The sequence below is a fragment of the Rhinatrema bivittatum genome, chromosome 10, assembly GCF_901001135.1.
Source record: "Rhinatrema bivittatum chromosome 10, aRhiBiv1.1, whole genome shotgun sequence".
In the NCBI taxonomy this organism is placed as follows: domain Eukaryota; kingdom Metazoa; phylum Chordata; class Amphibia; order Gymnophiona; family Rhinatrematidae; genus Rhinatrema; species Rhinatrema bivittatum.
Window position 1 is genome coordinate 101,977,189 of NC_042624.1, and position 20,953 is coordinate 101,998,141.

The 20,953-nt window shown below is 42.9% G+C and overlaps 1 protein-coding gene across 2 annotated transcripts in view; it reads right to left on the bottom strand.

Moving 5' to 3' along the window:
• Window positions 1-20,953, bottom strand: part of EFCAB7 (EF-hand calcium binding domain 7) — a 61,902-nt gene that overhangs the window by 9,654 nt on the left and 31,295 nt on the right. The window contains exons 5-9 of one of the 2 annotated variants that reach the window (XM_029618916.1): window positions 19,291-19,486; window positions 11,772-11,890; window positions 4,551-4,692; window positions 2,626-2,732; window positions 1,340-1,378 (exon numbers count right to left, since the gene is read on the bottom strand). In XM_029618916.1, the coding sequence (XP_029474776.1) occupies window positions 1,340-1,378; window positions 2,626-2,732; window positions 4,551-4,692; window positions 11,772-11,890; window positions 19,291-19,486 (603 nt within the window). The remainder of the gene's footprint in view (window positions 1-1,339; window positions 1,379-2,625; window positions 2,733-4,550; window positions 4,693-11,771; window positions 11,891-19,290; window positions 19,487-20,953) is intronic. The other variant, XM_029618917.1, reaches the window with a different exon arrangement.

A 20,953-nucleotide genomic window follows, 5' to 3' on the forward strand; every position in this document is an offset into this window, starting at 1 on the left:
ATGATTTGCACAGATAGATTCATCACCTCCTTTTTTTTGTCTGTGGACTATGCCTCTTCCTTTGCATCATAACATTCCACTTGCCACTGTTTGGCAATCTAGAAATGATCACTTCTCATGATCGCCACCCCTTGGTACTGTTACCACCCCTGCCCACCACCATGAGGTCTAAGACACAGCCCCACAGCTCAGGGATTCAGTCAGTGGCAAAGATTTACAAATTGTACATTCTTAAAATAGTTTTCCAGCCTTGCTTGTGCCTATATAATCTATTTTCTTTTTACTGGATGAGGAAAAGGGATCTCAAGTATTAGTACAGGCTGGAGATCTCAGGGATGGGGAGGGGAGAAAGGGAGGGCGAGAGGACCAAGGATGGGGAGAGAAAGGGTGGAGAAAGGGAAAGAAGGCTGGGATGGGGAGGATCGGAGGGGAAAATTGAGGATGGGGAGGGGGGGTGTTTCTGGGATTCAGGAAAAGGAAGAGGAGGAGTAGAGACCCAGGAAGGTGTGGAAATGAAGAGAGATCTAGCAAAACTAAAGGAATGGTCTACAGTTTGGCATCTAAGATTCAATTAATGCTAAAAAATGCCTAGGAACTCTGATCAGGGCATTTTTGGCCAGATACACAGTCGATTTGTTATTTCCACTTTGATTAAGGGGATAGTACCTTCAGTTTTCTATGATTTTTATGCATGTTGAATTTGTTCCTCGCTTTGAACAACAGAACGTGCAGGTTATTCATTTTTTAAATAAATAAATAAATAAATAAATAAATCTGGGAGATAGAATCCAAGATCAAGGAGGAAAGGATCTGAATTGCAGTGGTGGTAGGGGAGGGAAAGGCAGTATCTCTACCATGCTCCGATCCTGCTCCCCTCTCTAACCTCCCACCCAATCCCTTCTCTCTCATACATACAAATACTGCCCCCTCCCTTATTCCCACTCTCTCATACACATCCTTCCCAGTTAATCCCCTCTCGTCCCCCCGCCTCCCTACTCATCCCCAATAATCTCCCATTCAGTCCCTCCTAAATTTCCTAAAGTGATCCCCTTTTGCTCTGTGTTTCAGGCTCACACCCTCCCTTCCTGTTTGACGCACATTACTTGACCAGATCATATACTGCTCACTTTGGCTTCTGTGCCCCAGATGCATGCCTGTTTATTTTTTTTATTACACCAGATCTTAGATGCCAAAATACTATTCAACACATTTCAATGTTAAGCAAATAAAAGTATATTGTTTGTCTTCCTCCCTCGCTATGGTATGAGGCATAATAAGGTATACCAGATCTAAGATGGATATCCTCACTTGCTTTTATTTTGATTTTTATATGGATTACCATGTTTCTTTTGACAGATATATGCTTGCTGGATGTTAACTGAAATTTAAGAAATAAACAGTTAAAATAAAAAAAATATATTGTTTTTCAGTAAGCTGAAATAAACTTTTTGGCCCTGTAGATCCTCCTCTCTCCATCTTCCAGCTTAACCCAGAACCAGCGTTGTTTGCTGAATCCATGGCTATGCCCTGAGTCAGAAAGCTAACTAGTATGTAAGAAGCACTAAATCTAGGCCATCCTAGGGCCCAATTCCTCAAAGGATTTTCTGATAGAAAAGAAAAAGAACAGAAGAAAACTCCTTGCTAGATCGGTACTATAGTCTATTGATGGTGGCCAAGGGCATACTGTATAAAATTCAGGAGCCCGGTTTTCAGCGCCATTTGTCCTGCTAGGTTCAAATGGTACTGTTTGAATATCCAGCTGTGCTCAGAGGCCAGCACCTATCCAGCTATATTTACATCCAGCTATAAAGTTAGTCAGATAATAAAGGGGTGAGGTATTCGTCAGAGGAGGATAGAATTTGTGGAAAACAGATTACGTCACCTGAATTTAAGGTTTCTTAAATTTTCCTAGGGTGGTTGATGAACCCCCTAGAGTAACATTAAGCATTGAAGATTTCTCCAGAGACTGTTCCTACCTTGAATAAAGTCTACTTTTTGACTTCTGGGGGTAGACAGATGCAAGCAGAGACCTTAGATATTACAGCTTTCCTAGAAACTTCAAATTTTGCAATTTCTGAAAGATCTACTTTATTGGTATCGGGGTTTTTTTTTCACATTATCACTGGCAGCACCGCGGGAAATAATTACACCTTTTCCCGTGGTGCTGTGGAGGCAATAGTGTGCAGTGCAGCCACACCACAGCAGGTGAAACCGCACCCCCGCAGTGCAGCCGGCTGCCCGCTATCGCCCTCCCGCCCCTTTTTCTTTTCGCGACACATCATGGGGTAAGTTAGCTAGATAAACTTATCCAGCTAACTGACATATTTGTGGGTATTCAGCAGCAGGTGCGTGTCGTTCAATATCCAGTATAAGTTTACTTGACTAAGTTATGCACTCCCCACACTGCTGAATACTGGGCTCTAGCTATTTTCTTTTATGTAATGTGGTTTATAGCATATTGTCTCCTTTAGTTTAAAAAATATATAATAGCCCTAGACAGTCCTAATATAACAATGTGTACAAGGGCTAGCCCGTAAACAAGACTTGGTCCTACTGGTCTTTGCAAACTGGCAAATATGTACCTTTCTTTTTAATATAAAAGATCCAAAGCATTCAATATCAAACCTCATTGGTTCTTAGTTCTGTGAAGCACACAAGCTGTAAATCCTCATCTTCATCTTCCTTTAGAACATACACAGCTGTGTCCACTGAAATCCACTGGGATGGCTTCCCTAGTGTTTTTTTTTTTAAAAGACGTTAATGCAATGAAATCAATTACCATGGAAGACACTCGCACAGGATCCTAGTGAACAAGAGCACAACTGACCCCATAGCTAATCCATAACACGGACATTAAAAAATATTTGGACGCTTTTCTATTGTTCAGTATTCCTTAATGATGACATTCAACTTTGGAGTAGTCACAGAGCAAGAGAAAACACTTTTTGGTAGTTTTCTCCAGATTTTCTGTTCCTGGAATCCCCAAGGGCTGAAGTCTTCTCCAAGGATAAATCTTTTAGTTTTTCTAAGTGGAGTCTTGATTCTACATAATTACTCAGCCAAGTAAATGACCAAATATGTGGAAGTTATTGACTTATAGCATTTTTCCATGCTGTAAAATATTTGAACTGAAGCAGTTTTGTCTCTCTCTTGCAGTCCATGTTTTGTACACTTCCTAATTTTGCAGACTAGAAGCTTGGGTGCCTATGCATCTGTACATTCTGATCTGTGCATCTCCCCCACCCACCCCCCTTCACCTGCCCCAAAATCCTGAAACTTCAAGTTCCCAGCATCAGCACCAAACCATCTCCCCCACCCACCCCCCCCCCCTTCACCTGCCCCAAAATCCTGAAACTTCAAGTTCCCAGCACAGTCACCAAACCATGGATTTAATTTTGCCAAACAGATATAGCAATTAATCTATTTTAGTATATTTACAGGTTTGCAGGTTATTCTTCCTGGAACCAAATATTCAAAATACACACCAATTTACTTTTTGAAAGCCACGATTCATTTCTGATAAATAAAATGGTATTTTATAAAACTGACAAGACAGGAAAGAAGTTGCAGTCAAAATAACAAAACACAGAAAATTAAAAGTGAAGCACTTAGAATAAATATATGTGCACAACAGTAGGAAAAAAAAATCAAGCATCCACAATCATTATCTAGATTTCATTTAGGGGCTTAAATACTAAATGTTTTCCCCATTTTGTGGTCTGTGGACTAAACATTTTTCCTATAGATACAAAATAGAAAAAAAATCATTTAGTATATCTAGCACTTACGTTGCTATGGAAAAAGTACTTAAGCCCAAAATTTTCAAGTGTACTTATGTGCATAAGTCCACTTTGTAAATCTGCAGGTGTCCCCGGGATGCATGTGCAGGAAGTTACGCCAGCTCCTGATCAGGTTGAACTTTTTCTGTGGATATTTATGTACATACTTTTGAAAATGGAAAGCATGCACATAAATGCTTCCCCCCCCCCCCCAACCTGGAATGCAAGGGTAGGGATAAATATGCACGTGATTGAGTTACTCGCATGACCTGCTGTGCTCAAGTCCTTTTGAAAATAATAATAAAGAGAGGTTAAACAACCAACTTTTCGGTTCCAAAAGAAGGCTGCCTAGCAAAAAAAAAAAAAAAAAAAAAAAGTTTTAGTATACATTCAAGTTCTGAAAATAATACTGGACAAAGTTACTAGCACTGTTAAAAAAACCCAAAACAAACAAACATCTACTGGCAAATTTGCAAGTAATAGGGCTGAACTTTTTCTTTGCATGACTCGCATGCTATAATAGCACTTACTGCCCAGTGAAATCAGGTGACTAAAATACAAAGAAGCATTTCCTTATTACTAAGTGGAAGCAAAAAAAATCTACAAAGCAAATGCAGCTAACATATGCTTGATTTAAGAAATTGTTTCCTTTGGCTGAGCACGGCAGTGCTTGCATAAAAGTGTTACATCAAAACCAACAGCTGACCTACCTGTTTTCTGGAACTTAGTGAAACCCTGCATTAGCAGTTTATTTGCATTTAAACAAAATACCTTCTATTTGGCTGAGGTTCAGAGGTTTAATAGTTAAATAGACAGTTGACTTCTGAGGAATGTGCAGTCTGTAACGATGTGTCACTATTTCACCATCTTCCTCTAAAAAGAAGCATCCTTTTGACTGTGTGCATTGCCACTCCTGAAAACAATGCACAAGAAACCCCAATTAGCAGCAGAATACTTAAGGAACAGTAAATAGGAAAGCATGATCATCCTTACTTCTCTAATGTGTTTATATCTATTCATAACTTAACATTTTTTTTATTTTGAAAATAGTAATATAGCTCTATCAATAAACCCCAGACCCCAAAAAGCAATAAACTGTTATCAAAATCTTGACATTTTAGTTTAGTAAATGAGTGAAAATCAAATGGTATTAGATATGTGATAGAACAGTGATCTTTACTATTTTTCCCGTGGGGGACACATTGAGAAAAAAAACGTCATTATGAGAGCCAGGACCATTATGGAGAAAAGTAGCTGGCACTCTGGGCAAAGGCAGGGGTGGTACCCTTCCAATGACAAATTGGGCCCAGATAGGGGGAGGGGAGGGGAGGCCCCCCCCCCATGATGCGGCTGACATGACTGCTCAAGTGATTCAGAACAACTCATGTACTAAACAAAATCTGTTCCCATGCATTCTCTCTCTCAGCCCGTCTTCACCCCCCCCAACACACACACCTCCTCTCCCCTCAGCCCATCTCAATCCCATTCTCTCTTTCACTCTCCCTGCCCAAGACATTCTCTTCCCCCCCAACAACACAGTCCCCCCAACCCCATTACAGCCAGGCTCAATCCCCACCTGCCCATCCCACCTATTAGCCTCTACCATCCTGTTCCCACCTTCAGTTATCTCCCTAGTTTGTTAATTCCTCCCCATGAATACTGTGATAGACTGTTGGACTCTCTCACTGAACGTTGGCGTGACTCGGTCACACAAGCTGCCAATGCTTCAGCTCCTTTAAGATCATGGTATCCTAAGCGCTCTGAATCAACTCCTGGTTTAATTCCATCCTGATGGAGCAAAAATGTATTCTGTGTAGATCCGAAACCTGATGGCGCAAGACGCCTTCATCCGATAGGCCTCGCAAACTATAAATCTTTGCGTGACGATTATCGTTTAGCTGTTAATTCTGCTTGAATGACCGAATCATGAAATCAGCTATTCTCATTAATTATTTTATACAGTCAAATCCTTTTCTCAAGCCTCTTATATAAGTTCACCTCCATTGATTTAGGGACAAATGATACTCTAGCAACCGCCTTTGCTTCATTCTTTGAAAATAAAACGCAATCATTTTGTAACTCTTTTCTACTTGCTCATTCAATCCCAATCTTTCCAAATCCCACTGTACCCCTGTGGCACAGTTTTACTGACATTTTTCCAGATGATATAGTTCAGATTATTCAGTCTGCTAATAGCTCCACATATCCTCTTGATCCCTGGGCTACTGCCCTTTTAAATGTTGTCACATCGAAATAGCTCAGATTTTAACCAACATCGTTACTCTCTCTCTCTCTACTGGTATACTGCCTGCTCGCCTTAAGTATGCTTCCGTTACTCCTATTCTTAAGGTCCAGAGTTACATATCGCCAATTTAATTCTTGACACAGCACTTCAAAAAGATTGCCTATCCTTGGTGTATACCTATCTCTCTTACAAAATACCAACTTCCATGCGTACTTCTGAACTCCACTCCGGAATGCCCCAGCCTGTGTTTTTTTCTGCTGGTAAAATTTATGTGCGAAATGGAAAATATGTATATATTCTCAACATTTATAAAATAGCATATCTGCTAGTACATGCTAGCTACTTACAGGCAAACATGCTATTTTTATGCACAAAAATCCTTTGAATATTTACTCCTATACATGGCCTCAGTGTCTCTCTTACTCACTCTCACACATACTAGGCACAGCCTCAGTTTATCTACATAGACCCAGCTTTCCTCTGTCTTAGCCACAAACATATATATTGGGTGATTCTATAGGTTTTTTTAAAATTTCCCAAACATGCTATAAAATAGCATAAAAATCCCTGGGTGGCTATGAATGAAGGCTCATAGTGCTAGACCCCAGACTTGGTTTCGATTGAGCTGGAAGTACAAAAGAGCAGGAGCAAACTGCTGGATGAAAAAAAAAAATGGGTTCCTATTCATTGTCTTGGGAAGAGAGGTTCATTTTCTTAAAACCCTGGATCATTAAAAACATTTGTTGGTTCTCATTTAATTAGTTATTAAAGACTGTGCTCTCCTGCATCATGGCTTGCTATGCTTATACAGTACAGGAGATGGTGCTATAAACACTCTAACGTGTCATACAATTTTGCCAAAGCATCACCTAAAGATTACAGTGTCTACCAAGACATATGACAATCTTAAAACACTCTGTTACAAATTTAATAGTCTGTTGGCCGTGACTACCTAATTCTGATCAGTTATTATAATGCACATTAATAGCAGATTCCTGCTATTTTTGCTAAATAAAAATATTATGATTTTTCAAGCAATCTTCTTGCTATAAAGGTGAACAAGAACATTCATATTCTGTTTTGCATTGGAGGATGTTACTGGAGAATAAGCGCTGGCTGGATGTAGTTAATCATTTTTTCTCTGGTTTATCTTCCCCTCTGAGGCCTCTCTCCATACTACTTTCCATCTAGCTCTCAGTGTGAATGACTTCCACTGCTGCACCATTTTTCACCATGAACATCTCCCCCCTCCCCCACACACATATATGGACCATGCCCTGTTGCAATTTACTGTCACCAACAGTGTTAGACACAGTCATTTGTTCAAAGCAACTTTCAATGCTACAGTGCCCATAAGTATAGTACTTGGCTATTCTTCCATGAACCACAACCCTTCCATATCCTGGTGCTCCAGAGAAGCCGTGGCCCGAGACAGGGACGGGACCCAGATCTGCTACTGGACTTGGGGAATGAATCAGTTAATCATTTTCTGCAGTCGCTACCCATTTGTTTACACTCTACTTGGTTGTGAAATGAGAAATGGCTCCTGTACAGGAAACCTGGTGTTTTGTACACTCACTATTATGTTTGAATAGATTAGAAAAGCAAATTAAATTGCAGGAGGGCTGTAAAGTCCTGAACAGAATTTGAAAAATAATATATGTTTCTTGAAGGCAGTGTTTTTAAATTTTAATATAGAACCAAAATGTCACCGTCTCGCAGTTTACGATTTAAAGCACTTCAGAGCCCAACAAACCCAGAGTTGTTATTTGAAACAAAAATGCTTCTCAAGAGAACAATGAGTTCAGTTTTTCCAGTGGTAGTTATGGTATATGGTCATCATAATTTTTTTTGCACACAGAGGTCTCCAGGTGCTCATTTTTAATGTGTCCTAGCAGTTTCCAGCTTACACTCTATATTTTTGTAGCTATTATTTTCTGTTGAATGAAAACTAGAAAAGGTTGAGTCAAGAAAGAGAAAACAAAAGGAAAAAGATCAATATTAACACTCAACAAATATTGACTTTGCAAAGGGACTTTGCTATTTCCCCCCCATAGGAACTGATATTGAATGAATGATTTATTGTAAAGAAAACAGAAAGAGTGCGTTCCTCTAAATAAAAATCAATATCGTCAAGTTATAACTACAAGTTAATTGACAGGGAACTAAATCAAGTCTTGGTTGGCAATCCATAACTCACAAAATTAGGGCTCACCACAGAAGTTTGGTAAAAAATCTGAGATGTTTATGTTTCGAGGGATGGAGCCTCTCTCCCAAGTATGGGCCTGGGGAAACATGGCTAGTACTGGAAATTTTCATGGAATAGAATCAAGCATCCGTTCTGAAGGCAGTGTCAGACAGCCATCTGATTCTGGAAGACTCATCAAGATAGAAACAGAGCGGGTCGGGAACCCACAAACACCGCACTATGTAACAGGACAGCTGTCACTCAGGAAGAATCCAAAAGCTAGAGAAAATGAGACTGAGGTCGCCAGTATAGCTTTTTTTTTTTACCTTTTATTTTTTGAGATTATTTGGATCCTTGGTAAAGCTACACCTTTTCCACTCTCAGGCGCTGTCAAACTGAATTTTAAAAAGGTGCTGTGACCCAGTTAAAGCGACCAGTGGTTCTGGAACCCAGTGATGTGCTGCATGGGGCTCTTGGAGGCTCCTGAAAGCCCCTTGTTACATGATTTTATGAGAACACAGTGGGCTCTTACTTAGTGCAGCTAAAAGCCCCTTGCTGAGAACTTGGCAGCGCTGCGAATCAGTGTTGCCGAGGAGCTGCAGAGTGAATGCATTTCTAGGCGGAAGCAGTCAGAGAACCAATGCAGCAACTTGAGAAGAGGGGTTACACGGTCATAGTGACTGTGAAGGAAGATTTATTGATTTAAAAGATTTGTAACCCTGCACATTCTGACGTTCAGGGCAAGAGACAATTAAAACACACAAAATCAACAGACATTTTGAAAGACATTCATCACATCCTAAATAAAACAGGACAATAAATTAACATTAGGCTAAACTTTAGACAAATTCTAATTGTACTAAGCTGTGCCACTGAATTCTGAATAGATTGCAGTGCAGAAAGGTGGCTGAGAAGGAGGCCTATGAAGAGCAAGTTGCAGTAATCTGAACGGGATGAGCATTTCTGTAGCATGTTCGGAAGGGAAGGGATGAATTTTAGAATCTTACAGGCCGATGCAATACCGAGCGCTCAGGTTAACTCATGGTTAGACGCACGTTTTAGACACGTGTCCGTAACCCCTTATGCTATAAGGGGATTACTGCATCCAAAATGCGCAGCTAATAGCTCTCATCATATGTAAATTCATGTTGACGAGGCTATTAACTAATAGTATGATGTAAAAAAAATAAATGAGCACCAACATGCACATTTTTACCCTAAAAAATTAATCCCAGCCCCGGAGTTGGCGTTAAGTCTTGAGGGGCCCCAAAAAAAAAAAAAAATAATAAAAAGAACTTATACTTTCTACTGAGTCTAAGTGTTCTTGTGTCCCTGGCCACAAGCATAGAGTGTGCTTTACATTTTACAAAAAAACCCCAGAAAATACTGCTTTTTTGTGGTTCCTCTGACTTAATATTGTGGCGATATTAAGTCAGAAGAACCATAGAAAGCAGCAACTTGAAAAATAAAATAATAAAAAAAAAGTCTTGCCAGCAGTCAGGTTTGGAAAATGAATGCTCAATTTACTAGCGTCCATTTTCCTCGTAAAATTGAGCATCCGTTTTCCTAACCCATGCACATCCACTTCTCCTGGGTGCCCGATGCCATGGACGCGCTAGGGACGCACAATTTATCCCTAGCGCTTCTTTTTTAGCATGGTGGCCTATTTCATTGAGTGCCCAGGAGAGATGATTGTGCTCTTGTTAAAAAAAAAAAAAAGTGCGTCCAGTTTGAACGCACATTTTTTGCGCATTGATATTGCATCAACCTGTTAGAGAGGCAGAAATGACATGCTTTAGCATGGAAATGACATGGACGTGTAAAGAAGAAGAGAGGCAGAAAAGATTACTCCAAGCTTACGGGTGAAGGGAACTGGGAAGATGGCAGTGCCAACCACAGAGGTAGAAAAAAAACAGAGGGGAACCGGGTTTGGGGTGGGGGAAGACAAGAGGTTTAGTCTTGGTCAAATTAAGTTTAAAGTGGCAGTGGAAAATTAATTTGGCAGCGTCAGACAAGCAGTCTGAGATCTCAAATACTTCCCTAAATTTTAAGATGAATTTAACAGTGATTAGAAGCTTGAAATGTAGGGTAATTCTTCTGGGCATCTAAATGGCAGATGCAATTTGATGTGATGTGGACAGGTGCGGAGTGATGTACGTGGGGAAAAATAAAAAAATCTCAGCTGCAAGTGGGCGATACTGGGTTCTGTGTTGGGAGTCAGTGCCCAAGAAGGGGACCTCTGAGTCTTTGAGGACAATGCCTCTATATCGTTGGCTCAGTATGTGGCGGAGGTCAGAAAGGCAAACTGAATGTTCAGAATTCTTTGGAAGGAATCCAGAACAGGCCTGAGAGTGCATTAAGGCCTTTATGTAGCTTCATGGTGCATCCACACCTTGAGCACTGTGTGCGGATCTGGGTGCCCTATCTCAAAAAAGACTTACCGAACATAGAAAGGGTACAGAGAGGGGTGACAAAATAATAAAGGGGATGAGAAACTACCTTTTGGAGAAGGGTAAACAGATCAGAGCTCTTTAGCTTGAAGGAGAGATGACTGAGAAGAGATATGATTGAAATTTATAGAATTATGAGCGGGGGGGGGGGGGGGGGGGAGAACAGTTATTTACTCTTTCAAGCAACACTAGAACTAGGGGGCACTCCATGAAACTAGCAACAGGCAGAATTAAAACAAATTATAGGAAGTATTTTTTTTCACTCTGCACACAATCAAGCTATGGAATTTGTTGCCATAGTCAAGGCAACTAACATAGTGGAGTTCAAAAGAGGACTGGAAAAGTTCCTGAAGGAAAGGTCCAAACCCAGATATTTACCAGGCAGACTTGGGAAAGCCAGCACTTATCCCTTGGGGTGAGATACAAGAAATAGGTCAGCTACTGGAAAGCTGCCAGGGGCTTGTGACCTGGACTGGCCTGGTCATAGACAGAATGCTGGGCTTGATGGACCTTGGCGCTTCTGACCTTCTTATGGTTTTCTGCACATTACATTTTCTTTAGTCACGAGGCAACAGAAAGATGTGCTGCTCAGTAAGCCAGCCAGGTTGATAACACTCACCGATCATCTAGCACAGGACAATGTACTTCAATTAAATCCCCCCACCCAAAGGAAAGAGGAATTGGCACAATATGATTTATATAATCCCATTTAAAATGGCAGTGCCAATATTTCTAACAATTCACAGGCAGCAAGCACTCACTTATATTTATGCTTATTCTTACACAATTTGAATAGGTTACTAAAAACCTATGCTTTACAAACAAATCCTTTCACTATATCTAAATTCAAATGATCAATTTAAGTTTTTAATGTTAATTAGGAATATTAAAAGTGTTCTGTGTATTACCTACACTCGTCTTAATTCGCTTACAACATGAACTTCAGGCTGCTCACAATAAATTTATCCATAACTGACTGTAAAAGACAAGTCATGCTTCTTTATTTTTTAACCTTTGAAATCTTGATAATAGGATGCCCTAACGATTTATAAAAGTATAAGTTTAAAAAAAAAAAAAGAGAGCGAAATAGCAATGACATTAGAGATTACCTTTATGGTGTTTGGTTCAATTAGCTTTGAATTTTTAGCACTGTTGGCACCCATGCTGATAATAGAAGAAACAGATGCTTTGTAGCTTCGAGCTGACAAGGGTCGTGCAGATCTGTCAACTAAAACATTGCTATTAATTACCTCCATGCTTGACTTGAACCAGTGCCAGAGTGAGGACACAGGCTTGTGTTACGCTGTTTTGCTATCACAGTCATGCAAAGCAACTTGAACAATGGACTGCAAATGTACATGGCTAAATGAGAAGTGCTGTACAGAATGATAACTAATCTGGTAATACACTGGACTGAACGTTTTGGAGGCATCTGATCTGTCTTAGTTGGTTAGCTTTATGTAACAATTCCACTAGCAGTTAACTTAAAGGACCAACCCCTTAGATGGACTAAGCCGCGATGGGTTTTTTATGCCGGAGGGATCCCGATATCGCAGGGGGTGCTGGCACGATAGTGGAGCCACTCTCTTGAAAAAGCATCGCGGCTGTATGGCGTGTTCTTGTGTCTCGTGGCCAAAACACTGCAGGACAAAAAGAAGGCAATGGCAGCCCCACCCTCACGGGACCACCATCACCTTAAACGGCTGTTGGCCCGAAAAAAAAAAAAAAAAAGTTGCCTGCAACCAGGGAGGTTGAGCGGGGTTCTCTGCTGAACCCTGTCTCAACCCGGGGAGGGGGGCACAAGCTGAGGCAGCCCTGACTCCCCAAAATGTAAATAAACAAACAAACAAACAAATAAATAAATAAAAGAACCGCACGACGATGGCTCCGGTTCCCCCCCCTTCCCAAAGCTAAAACATAAAATGTGGCCCCAGCCCCCGCTGGCATATCCTATACCCCCACAAGAGGCAGAGATTCCCCTTGAAAGTCCATACTCCCCACCCCAAGTGACAGCAAAAAAAACAAGAAGGTCCTGGGACCCTCCCGATCCGCAGACCTTACCCCAGTCATATGGCTGGGGCAAGTTCAGGTCAGCGCCATTCTGGAAAATGACACCGACCGGGCTGATTGGGGGGAGGCGGGAAGGGGGCATAGGAGCCAGGACTCTGTTTTTTTCCTTTAGGGGAAGGCCCAGGACTTTTTTTTTTTACACAATCGCTATCAGTTAGAGAGTGGGGGAGGGGCAGGGGGGCCACTGCTGTCACTTGGAGGAGGTGGGGGGATATGGACTTTTGGGTGGGGGATCTCTGTCACTCGGGGGTGTGGGGAGTACAGCAGCAGGGGGCTGTGGCCACATTTTATATTTTAGCTTTGGCGAGGAGGGAAGGGGGACCGGGGCTGATGCTGCATGGATCTTTTTGGGGTTTTTTTTTAATTTACATTTTGAGGGAGTCAGGGCTACCTCGACTGGCGGCCCTGGGTTGAGATGGGAGTCAGCACTGATCCCCGCTCAACCTCCCCATTTGCCGCGATTTTTTTTTCCCTGCCACTTTAAATATGCAGCAGTAGCCTTGGGACCTGCATTAGGATCCTGGGTCTCCCGCCTCACATCTAACCTATTTCAGCTAGGTGTTATTTTATCATGCCTGATCACTTTCTTGGTCAGCCGTGATAGCAGAGTTGCTTACCTGTAACAGGTGTTCTCACAGGACAAGCAGGATGGTAGTCCTCACATATGGGTGACATCATCAGGATGGAGCCCAATCAGGGAACACTTCTGTCAAAGTTTCCAGAACTTTGACTGGCACCTACTGGGCATGCCCAGCATGGCACTAACCCTGCAGCCCAGCAGGGGTCCCCCTTCAGTCTCGTCTTATAGTAAAAATACATGTGAAAAATAAAATAGGAAAATGAACCCAACACCGCGGGGTGGCGGGCGGGTTTCGTGAGGACTAACATCCTGCTGTCCTGTGAGAACACCTGTTACAGGTAAGCAACTCTGCTTTCTCACAGGACAAGCAGGATGGTAGTCCTCACATATGGGTGAGAACAGAGCTGAGGATGCCCGAGCGATGCACCAAATGTACCCAAAGACGTGCAACAGGCACAACAACTGGGGTGGAATTTGGTTAAAAGGCATCCTGAACCCTAACGGGTCGTAAAAGGGTGTTGGTACTTCAAGTTGAAATAGGTTGCATAGCACACACTGGCCGAAGATGGAATCTTGTCTGTCAGCCTTGTCTAAACAATAATGGGCTGCGAAGGTGTGGAGAGAGCTCCAGGTAGAGCCTTACAAATGTCAGCAAGCGGCACTGAGCGTAAGTGCACTACTGATGTTGCCATGGCCCTGATAGAATGTGCCTTGACACGATCTTGTAGCGGAATGCCGCCTGCTGGTAGCAAAAGGAAATACAGTCTGCTAACCAGGAGGAGAGAGTCTGCTTACCCACAGGTTTGCCCAATTTGATGGGATCGATGGAAACAAACAATTGAGTGGATTTCCTGTGGGCAGCTGTATGGTCTAGATAGAATGCTAGAGCACATTTACAGTCAAGGGTATGCAGAGCCAGTTCTCCTGGATTTGCATAGGGCCTGGGAAAGAAGGTGGGAAGTATAATGGATTGATTAATATGAAACTCCGATACTACTCTCCTGAGATATGCAGCTACCACTACGAGACACTTGGTGAAGACTCGTGGGGCAGATGCTAGGCTGAATGGCAACACTCGATATTGGAAGTGTTTTGGGCCTACTAGGAACTGCAGGAATCTGCGATGTGACGGAGTAATTGAAATGTGTGTGTAGGTGTCCTGGAGGTCTAGAGAGCAGAGCCAATCTTCCCTTTGGAGAAGGGGAAGAAGAGAACCCAAGGTCACCATCTTGAACTTTTTTCTTTGTGGGTATTTGTTTAGGGTGCGAAGATCTAGAATTGGTCACACACCACCTGACTTTATTGGTATCAGGAAATACCTGGAGTAAAACCCCTGTCCCTGTTGGGAGAGGGGTACCGGTTCTATTGCTCTGGACTGGAGAAGCAGAGAGACCTCCTGTTCTAGGGGCGGTGAGTGGTCGGATGTTCCCCACGTCAGCTGAGGTGGGGAATCCAGTGGAACTGAGAGAAAGTTGAGATGGTAACCTTGTGTCACTATCGCAAGTACCCATTGGTTTTTGGTGACTGTGTGCCAAACGGTAGAGAAGTGACACAAGCGACCTCCAAAGGGTACGTGTGGAAGTGGAATCTGGGTACTGCTCTCTAGGAAGGAGTCAAAAGCCAGATGCTGGACCTGGTTGGGGAGCTGGCTGTGACTTTTGTACCCTGGGTTTCCTAAGTTGGCCTTTCTGATAAGGCTTAGAAGACCGACCCTTGGCTGCCGGGGGATAGTATCTCCTCTGTCGGTAGGCTGGTCTCTTGGAATCTCTCCTAAAAGGCCGTTTAGAAGAGGGATCAGAAGGTAACAAGGAAAGCTGGCGCAGAGTCTCTTGGTGGTCCTTGAGCTGCGCCACCGCTTCTTGAATCTTTTCCCCAAAAAGATTATCCTCGGCACAGGGAAGGTCTGCCAATCGGTCCTGTACCTCTGGTCTGAGGTCTGACGACTTTAGCCAGGCCCTTCGTCTCGCACTGATGCCAGCTGCCGATACCCTGGAGGCAGTGTCAAAAATGTCATATGCTGAATGCACCTTGTGTTTGCTGGCATCTAAGCCCTTCTGGGCAAGGGCATGGAGTTGGTCCTGGAATTGTTGAGGAAGGGCCTCAGCAAAATCCTGAATCTTTGTGAATAAGGCCCTGTTGTACTGGGTCATGTAGAGCTGGTAGGATGCAATGCGAGAGATGAGCATTGATCCATGGAACACTCGCCTTCCCAACGCATGCAGAAACTTCTGATCTTTTCCTGGGGGAATGGAAGAGTGCGGTTTGGAGCGTCTGGCCCTCTTCTGGGCAGACTCAACCACTACCGAGTGATGATCCAGTTGAGTTCTTTGGAAGCCAGGGGCTGACTGAACTAAGTAGGTGGCATCTGCTTTTCGATTAACAGGTGCCACATAGCCAGGGTGCTCCCAATTTCTTTTTAGAAGATCTAAAAGGATGTCATGAATAGGGATAGACATGATTTCCTTCGGGGCATCGAGAAATTGCAGAAGCTCTAGCTTCTGATGTCTTGTATCCTCTTCTGTCTGGAGCTGGAATGGGACTGTTTCAGACATCTCCTTAACAAAGTTGATAAAAGAAAGGTCTTCTGGAGGAGAATACTTTCTTTCTTCAGGTGGAGAAGGCTGAGAAGGCAGATCATCCGAATCCTGGGATGAATCATCGGTCCAGGGATTATAAGGGTCATCCCCAGCTCCCACATGTTCTTCAGAAGGAATTAAAGGTGTTATCCCCTGAAGGCCCTGGCCTGGGCATTGATGACCTAGAAGGAGGAACTGAAGGCATCGATGGAGGCATGGAAAGCATCGATGGCGGCACCGATGGAATTGGTGACATCGATGGTTGTGTCGATGGCAGCACTCCTGAAGGTGGAATGAATATCGGTGTTTCTTCTTCTTCTTCTTCACCCGATGACAGGGGAATCAGAGAGGAAGGTATCGGATCCATGGGGTCCATTGGTTCCCTCGGGTCCATTGGTGGAAAGGCACTGATTAACTTTTCCATCCTTGCCAAAAGCGGTGCAAGCGCCGTGGGTATCGGCTCATGGCCGGAGGAGGAACCGGAACCGGCATCGATGGTGGTTGAAGTCCTTGGAGTGCTTTGCCGATGGCCTCTTGGATCATCCGATCCAATTCCTCACGAAAACCTGGGGCATGGATGCCCGGTTCCGGAGTAGGAGGCAGCACTGGCATAGCCGGAGGGTCCCCCGGTGAAGATGGAATCACAGATCCCGGCACCTGTCCAAGTGGGGAACGCCTTGGTGACCCAGAGACAGAAGAGGACGAGGCCTTTTCTGTACTGGGATTTTTCGACGGTGGCTCAGACGACATCGATGCCGAGGGCTTGCCTGTATCGGTCGTCTGAGCCTTCCGATGGCGGTGTCGATGCTTCTCTCGATGTTCTCCTCGGTTGATTTCCTGAGGCGGAACAGAGGGGGGGGTCGACATCCGCGGAGTCGTCGAAGCCGGTTGGATAGCAGCGGCTTCCTGGTGCTGACGCGACGTGGACGGCACTAGTTCAGACGAAGCAATCAATGGAGTCGGGGTTTTAGGCCTTAAGAGAAGACCCATCTTATCGAACCTAGCCTTGCGACCCTTCGGTGTCATTTGGGCACATTTGGTCCAGGTTAGGACATCGTGGCTGGACCCCAAGCACATCACACAGACCGTGTGAGGGTCAGTGATGGACATTGTTCGAGTGCAGTCGGGGCACGGATGAAAACCCGACGCCATGGCCTCCACAAAATTTAGTCGTGGTGCGGTCGATGGTCAGTAGGCTGTGAGGGAGAAACTCGACGGGAATTGACCGCAAATGGGCAAAAACGTACCGTTCGACCACGAAGTGATAATATCTATAAGGGGACCCCTGTGGGGTAAAAGGTTTTGAAATTTTTGAACAAAGTTCCGTGAGGAAAAATTCCTGTCAGGAATCTCTGAAGAGCTCCTTAACCCGCGTGGCTACTGCTGCGCGGAAAAAAGAAGACTGAAGGGAGACCCCTGCTGGCTGCAGGGTCAGTGCATGCTGGGCATGCCCAGTAGGTGCCAGTCAAAGTTCTGGAAACTTTGACAGAAATGTTCCGTGATTGGGCTCCATCCTGATGATGCCATCCATATGTGAGGACTACCATCCTGCTTGTCCTGTGAGAAAAAATATTTACATCAAATTGACTAGTAATGATCTTCTTTACATGCATTCGCATTATTCATCAATGCAAATCACATGCAAAGAAGGTCATTGTAATAGGGGAGAGTATCTGGGCAGGAAGGTGCAAAATATCGCATGATATATGCAATATAATGCATGTCTAATGCAGCTTGATGAAATAAACTTAGGGGGTGGATGCATTACCAAAATCAGGCAAACCTGTGAAAGTTTTCCATCAACCAGCATGAAAGCAGTCTAAGAACTAAACATATTCACAAATCTAACAGCTCTGAACTATAAACCCTATTTGTGTAGAAGTACTCCAGATGACTCTAGGTCTGATGAAAGGTTCTATTCAAATCTCATTCCCGCTTTCAAAGAGCAGGACTACAGGTGCATGCATGGAAGAGTAAGATGGCTGGAAAAAAACCAGACAAAAGTAAAACATTCTTCTTAACATGCAGTTTTCCCCTTGCAAGCTCTTAATTCTGAGACTAAAATGAAAAAAATTCTATTTGAAGCCTGTCCATTTGTCTATTTTTCTTATACAATTTAGAATCCTTTTATACACTTGAGGGTCCATATTAAACTTGTGAGCTATCCAGCTAAATGGCAATTTGTGGATATTTCTTATTTAGCTAAATTTTAACTGGATAACATAGGGGCGTTCTGGGGCGGAGTAAAGTTAAACAGATAAGGTATCCAGCTAACTCATGTCTTTCAGCAATCCTAAAGTTATCCGGCTATCTTTAAGATAGTCTGGCATTCTCAATGGTGGGTCTATGCTGCTGAATAGCCTGCCAAAGTTAGCAGAATAAGTTTTTCTGGCTTATTTTGCAAGCGGGCCAGTGGCTGAATAGTGCCTCCTTGATGAATATATCTTCATGTTCAACACAAAACATAGCAACAGAGATCTCAGCAGATAAAAATCATTATCCTACCCAATCTATCTGGTTGCCCTAAGTAAGGATATCTTCCAGCTGTTGGTCATAGAAGCTTGATCACCTACACTGCTCATACTCTGGCTTTACCACTATCCCTTGCAATAAAGAGATCTCCCAGCTTTATTGCTTGTAGGAGATTGTTTATCATCTTTTTTTTTCTCTTATAATATATATTACAAAAATCTCACTGCTGGCATAGAGTATGGTGAAGAATGTGAACAACCTGACTTTCTGAGATATTGATGCTTGATAAAACTGCTTATACATCACACTTTAGGTTTTACACAACTTTAAGAATCTCAGGGCTTCATAGCCTGGTTCTGCATAATTCTCGGTATCACACTTTATATCTGCAACATCTTAAAAATGACATGTAGATGCATACATGTACAAATGTAGCAACAGATGCAACAACACACATAACCAATGTGGCCACAGTTCTATTAGACTTCATTTTTGCATTACATAGTAAGAAATCTTGGGTAATTATTTTGCATTCTGTAATTTTTCTCCCTGTCTTCAACCTCATAACCCCACATTCCTAGGATGACAATAAAGGCTGGAAGGGAAACATCCTCCAAAGCTGAACCCTTTAGTGATGAGGTAAATAATGTGTGAGAATGACACCCTAGCAAATCTTTGCTTTCTTCACATCCAACCAACTTCAGTACTATGCATGCTCCTAAAGTCTAGTCCAGGGAGGAGGCTTAAACATCTGATCTTAACAGTCCACCCAGAACTGCAGCAGGTGAAAAATGCTCCCTGTGGAAGTCTATGTATATGCAAATATGACAGACAGCTTGTGGATTTACTGATGCTTCATTTGTATATCAAAGAGAAACTTCACAACTTGTCTCCCAAGAAGGGTCTGCTTCCTTTCTGCTATGCACATACCTTTTTTTGGTATTGGGTCAAGGTTAGTTTTTCCTGGGGATCTTGGAGCTGGTTTGGAGGCTGACGATGCAGTACATTCAGGTGACTTGCCAGCATGACTTCCAAAATGCTGTTGTCTTAATTTACTATCAGCTTCCAGCTTTTCTGATGCAGTCTTGAGACATTGTTCTTTGGTTGCAATATATAATTTACAAAACTATAGAATAGGAAAGTATGAATACATCAATTAGATATATTGTGCAATCTTAGAAAATCATTTCTGACACTTAAAATCAATTTAGGCAATGGAAAGAAGGCATCCAATGACCAGGCGAAAAATCTAGCCATGGCCCTACATAGGGAGAGTGATTTTTAAAACAGTGCTTTACCTGCAGAAATGGGCTTTTATGAAAGTTGACCATTTTGTATGCAGGTAAAACATGTGACAAAGGCCTCTATGCATGTATTTTATCTGCCATGGGGGGAGGCAGTCCTGGGGGTGAAGCTGGGGTGGGGGTTTGAACTCTATGCATGTAGTTTTTGCCATGAAAATTACCTGCACTAATTAGCAGGTGCAAATGTGCATGGGTAATTGCTAAATAAGAAGTAATAAAAGTTCATAGACAACACATACAACAGAACACACAGCTATAGCCTTTATCTGGTACAATCATTATGTATTCTCTACTGGTAAAAAGACCATAAAAAATGTGAGGAAATCTAGTAATAACATTTAGAAACAATAACATGGGTTGACGTTATACTGAAGCTATGTGTGTGTGGCATGGCCTCTAAGAGGGAGGAGAGTTCCTTTTGAAGCAATTCTTGATGCTAAGACATTGGCCAAGCAGGTTTTGGTGGGTGATTTGGAGGTACATCCAACAGGCATAATCTGTATCCTTTTCAAATTATGCTGAGGACCCAAGTGTCTGAAGGGCCAATGGTTTACATAAAACCTTATCCTGCCTCTGACAGGAAAGTCCTTTGTCATAGATACCAGGATCTCGGCTATGCTTGCCTCTAACCAGCCAAAACTCCATCCCAGGCTCTGGGGCCTTTTGCTGTCTAATGCAAACATGGGGGTCCTGTTGCTGACAGGACCAAGGGGATGGAGGAAAAAGTTTCCTCAGCATCATGCTCCTTCTGAGGAAGTTGCTCTGCGCTTTCTTTCACACTCTTCAGAATTCTTTGGTGCCCCTGGGGAAGGAGTCTACCTCCTTGGGAGAGAGGTTTTTCAGGGGATTCTGCTTAATATCCAGATAGTGTTCTATCAGCACTGCATGAGCAGCTATATGTGGGACATGCATTCCAGACCTTTTGGCTTCCTTGAGAACGGATTTGACTACTACTGATTTGTGAGGCAGCTGCTGCTTTTCGAATCCTGGAGTCTTCTAGGCATGATATATCACATTCATCTTCTTATTAACTAGAGCCACAGAGAGGGAACTCTCCCAAATCCTCATCTGCACATCCTGAAGAATTTCATGGACAGGCATTGCCATGATATCCTCTGAGAGGTTCCACAAATTGGAGGATGTCAAGAATCTTAGCCCTGAACTCTTCCTCCTTTTGTAAAGTAAATGGAATGGTATTCACCATCCTAGTAACAAAGACATAGATTCATCATTTTACTATAAATTTCACAAAAATAATGCCCATGATAAAAAAGGGGGGTGGTTAGGGT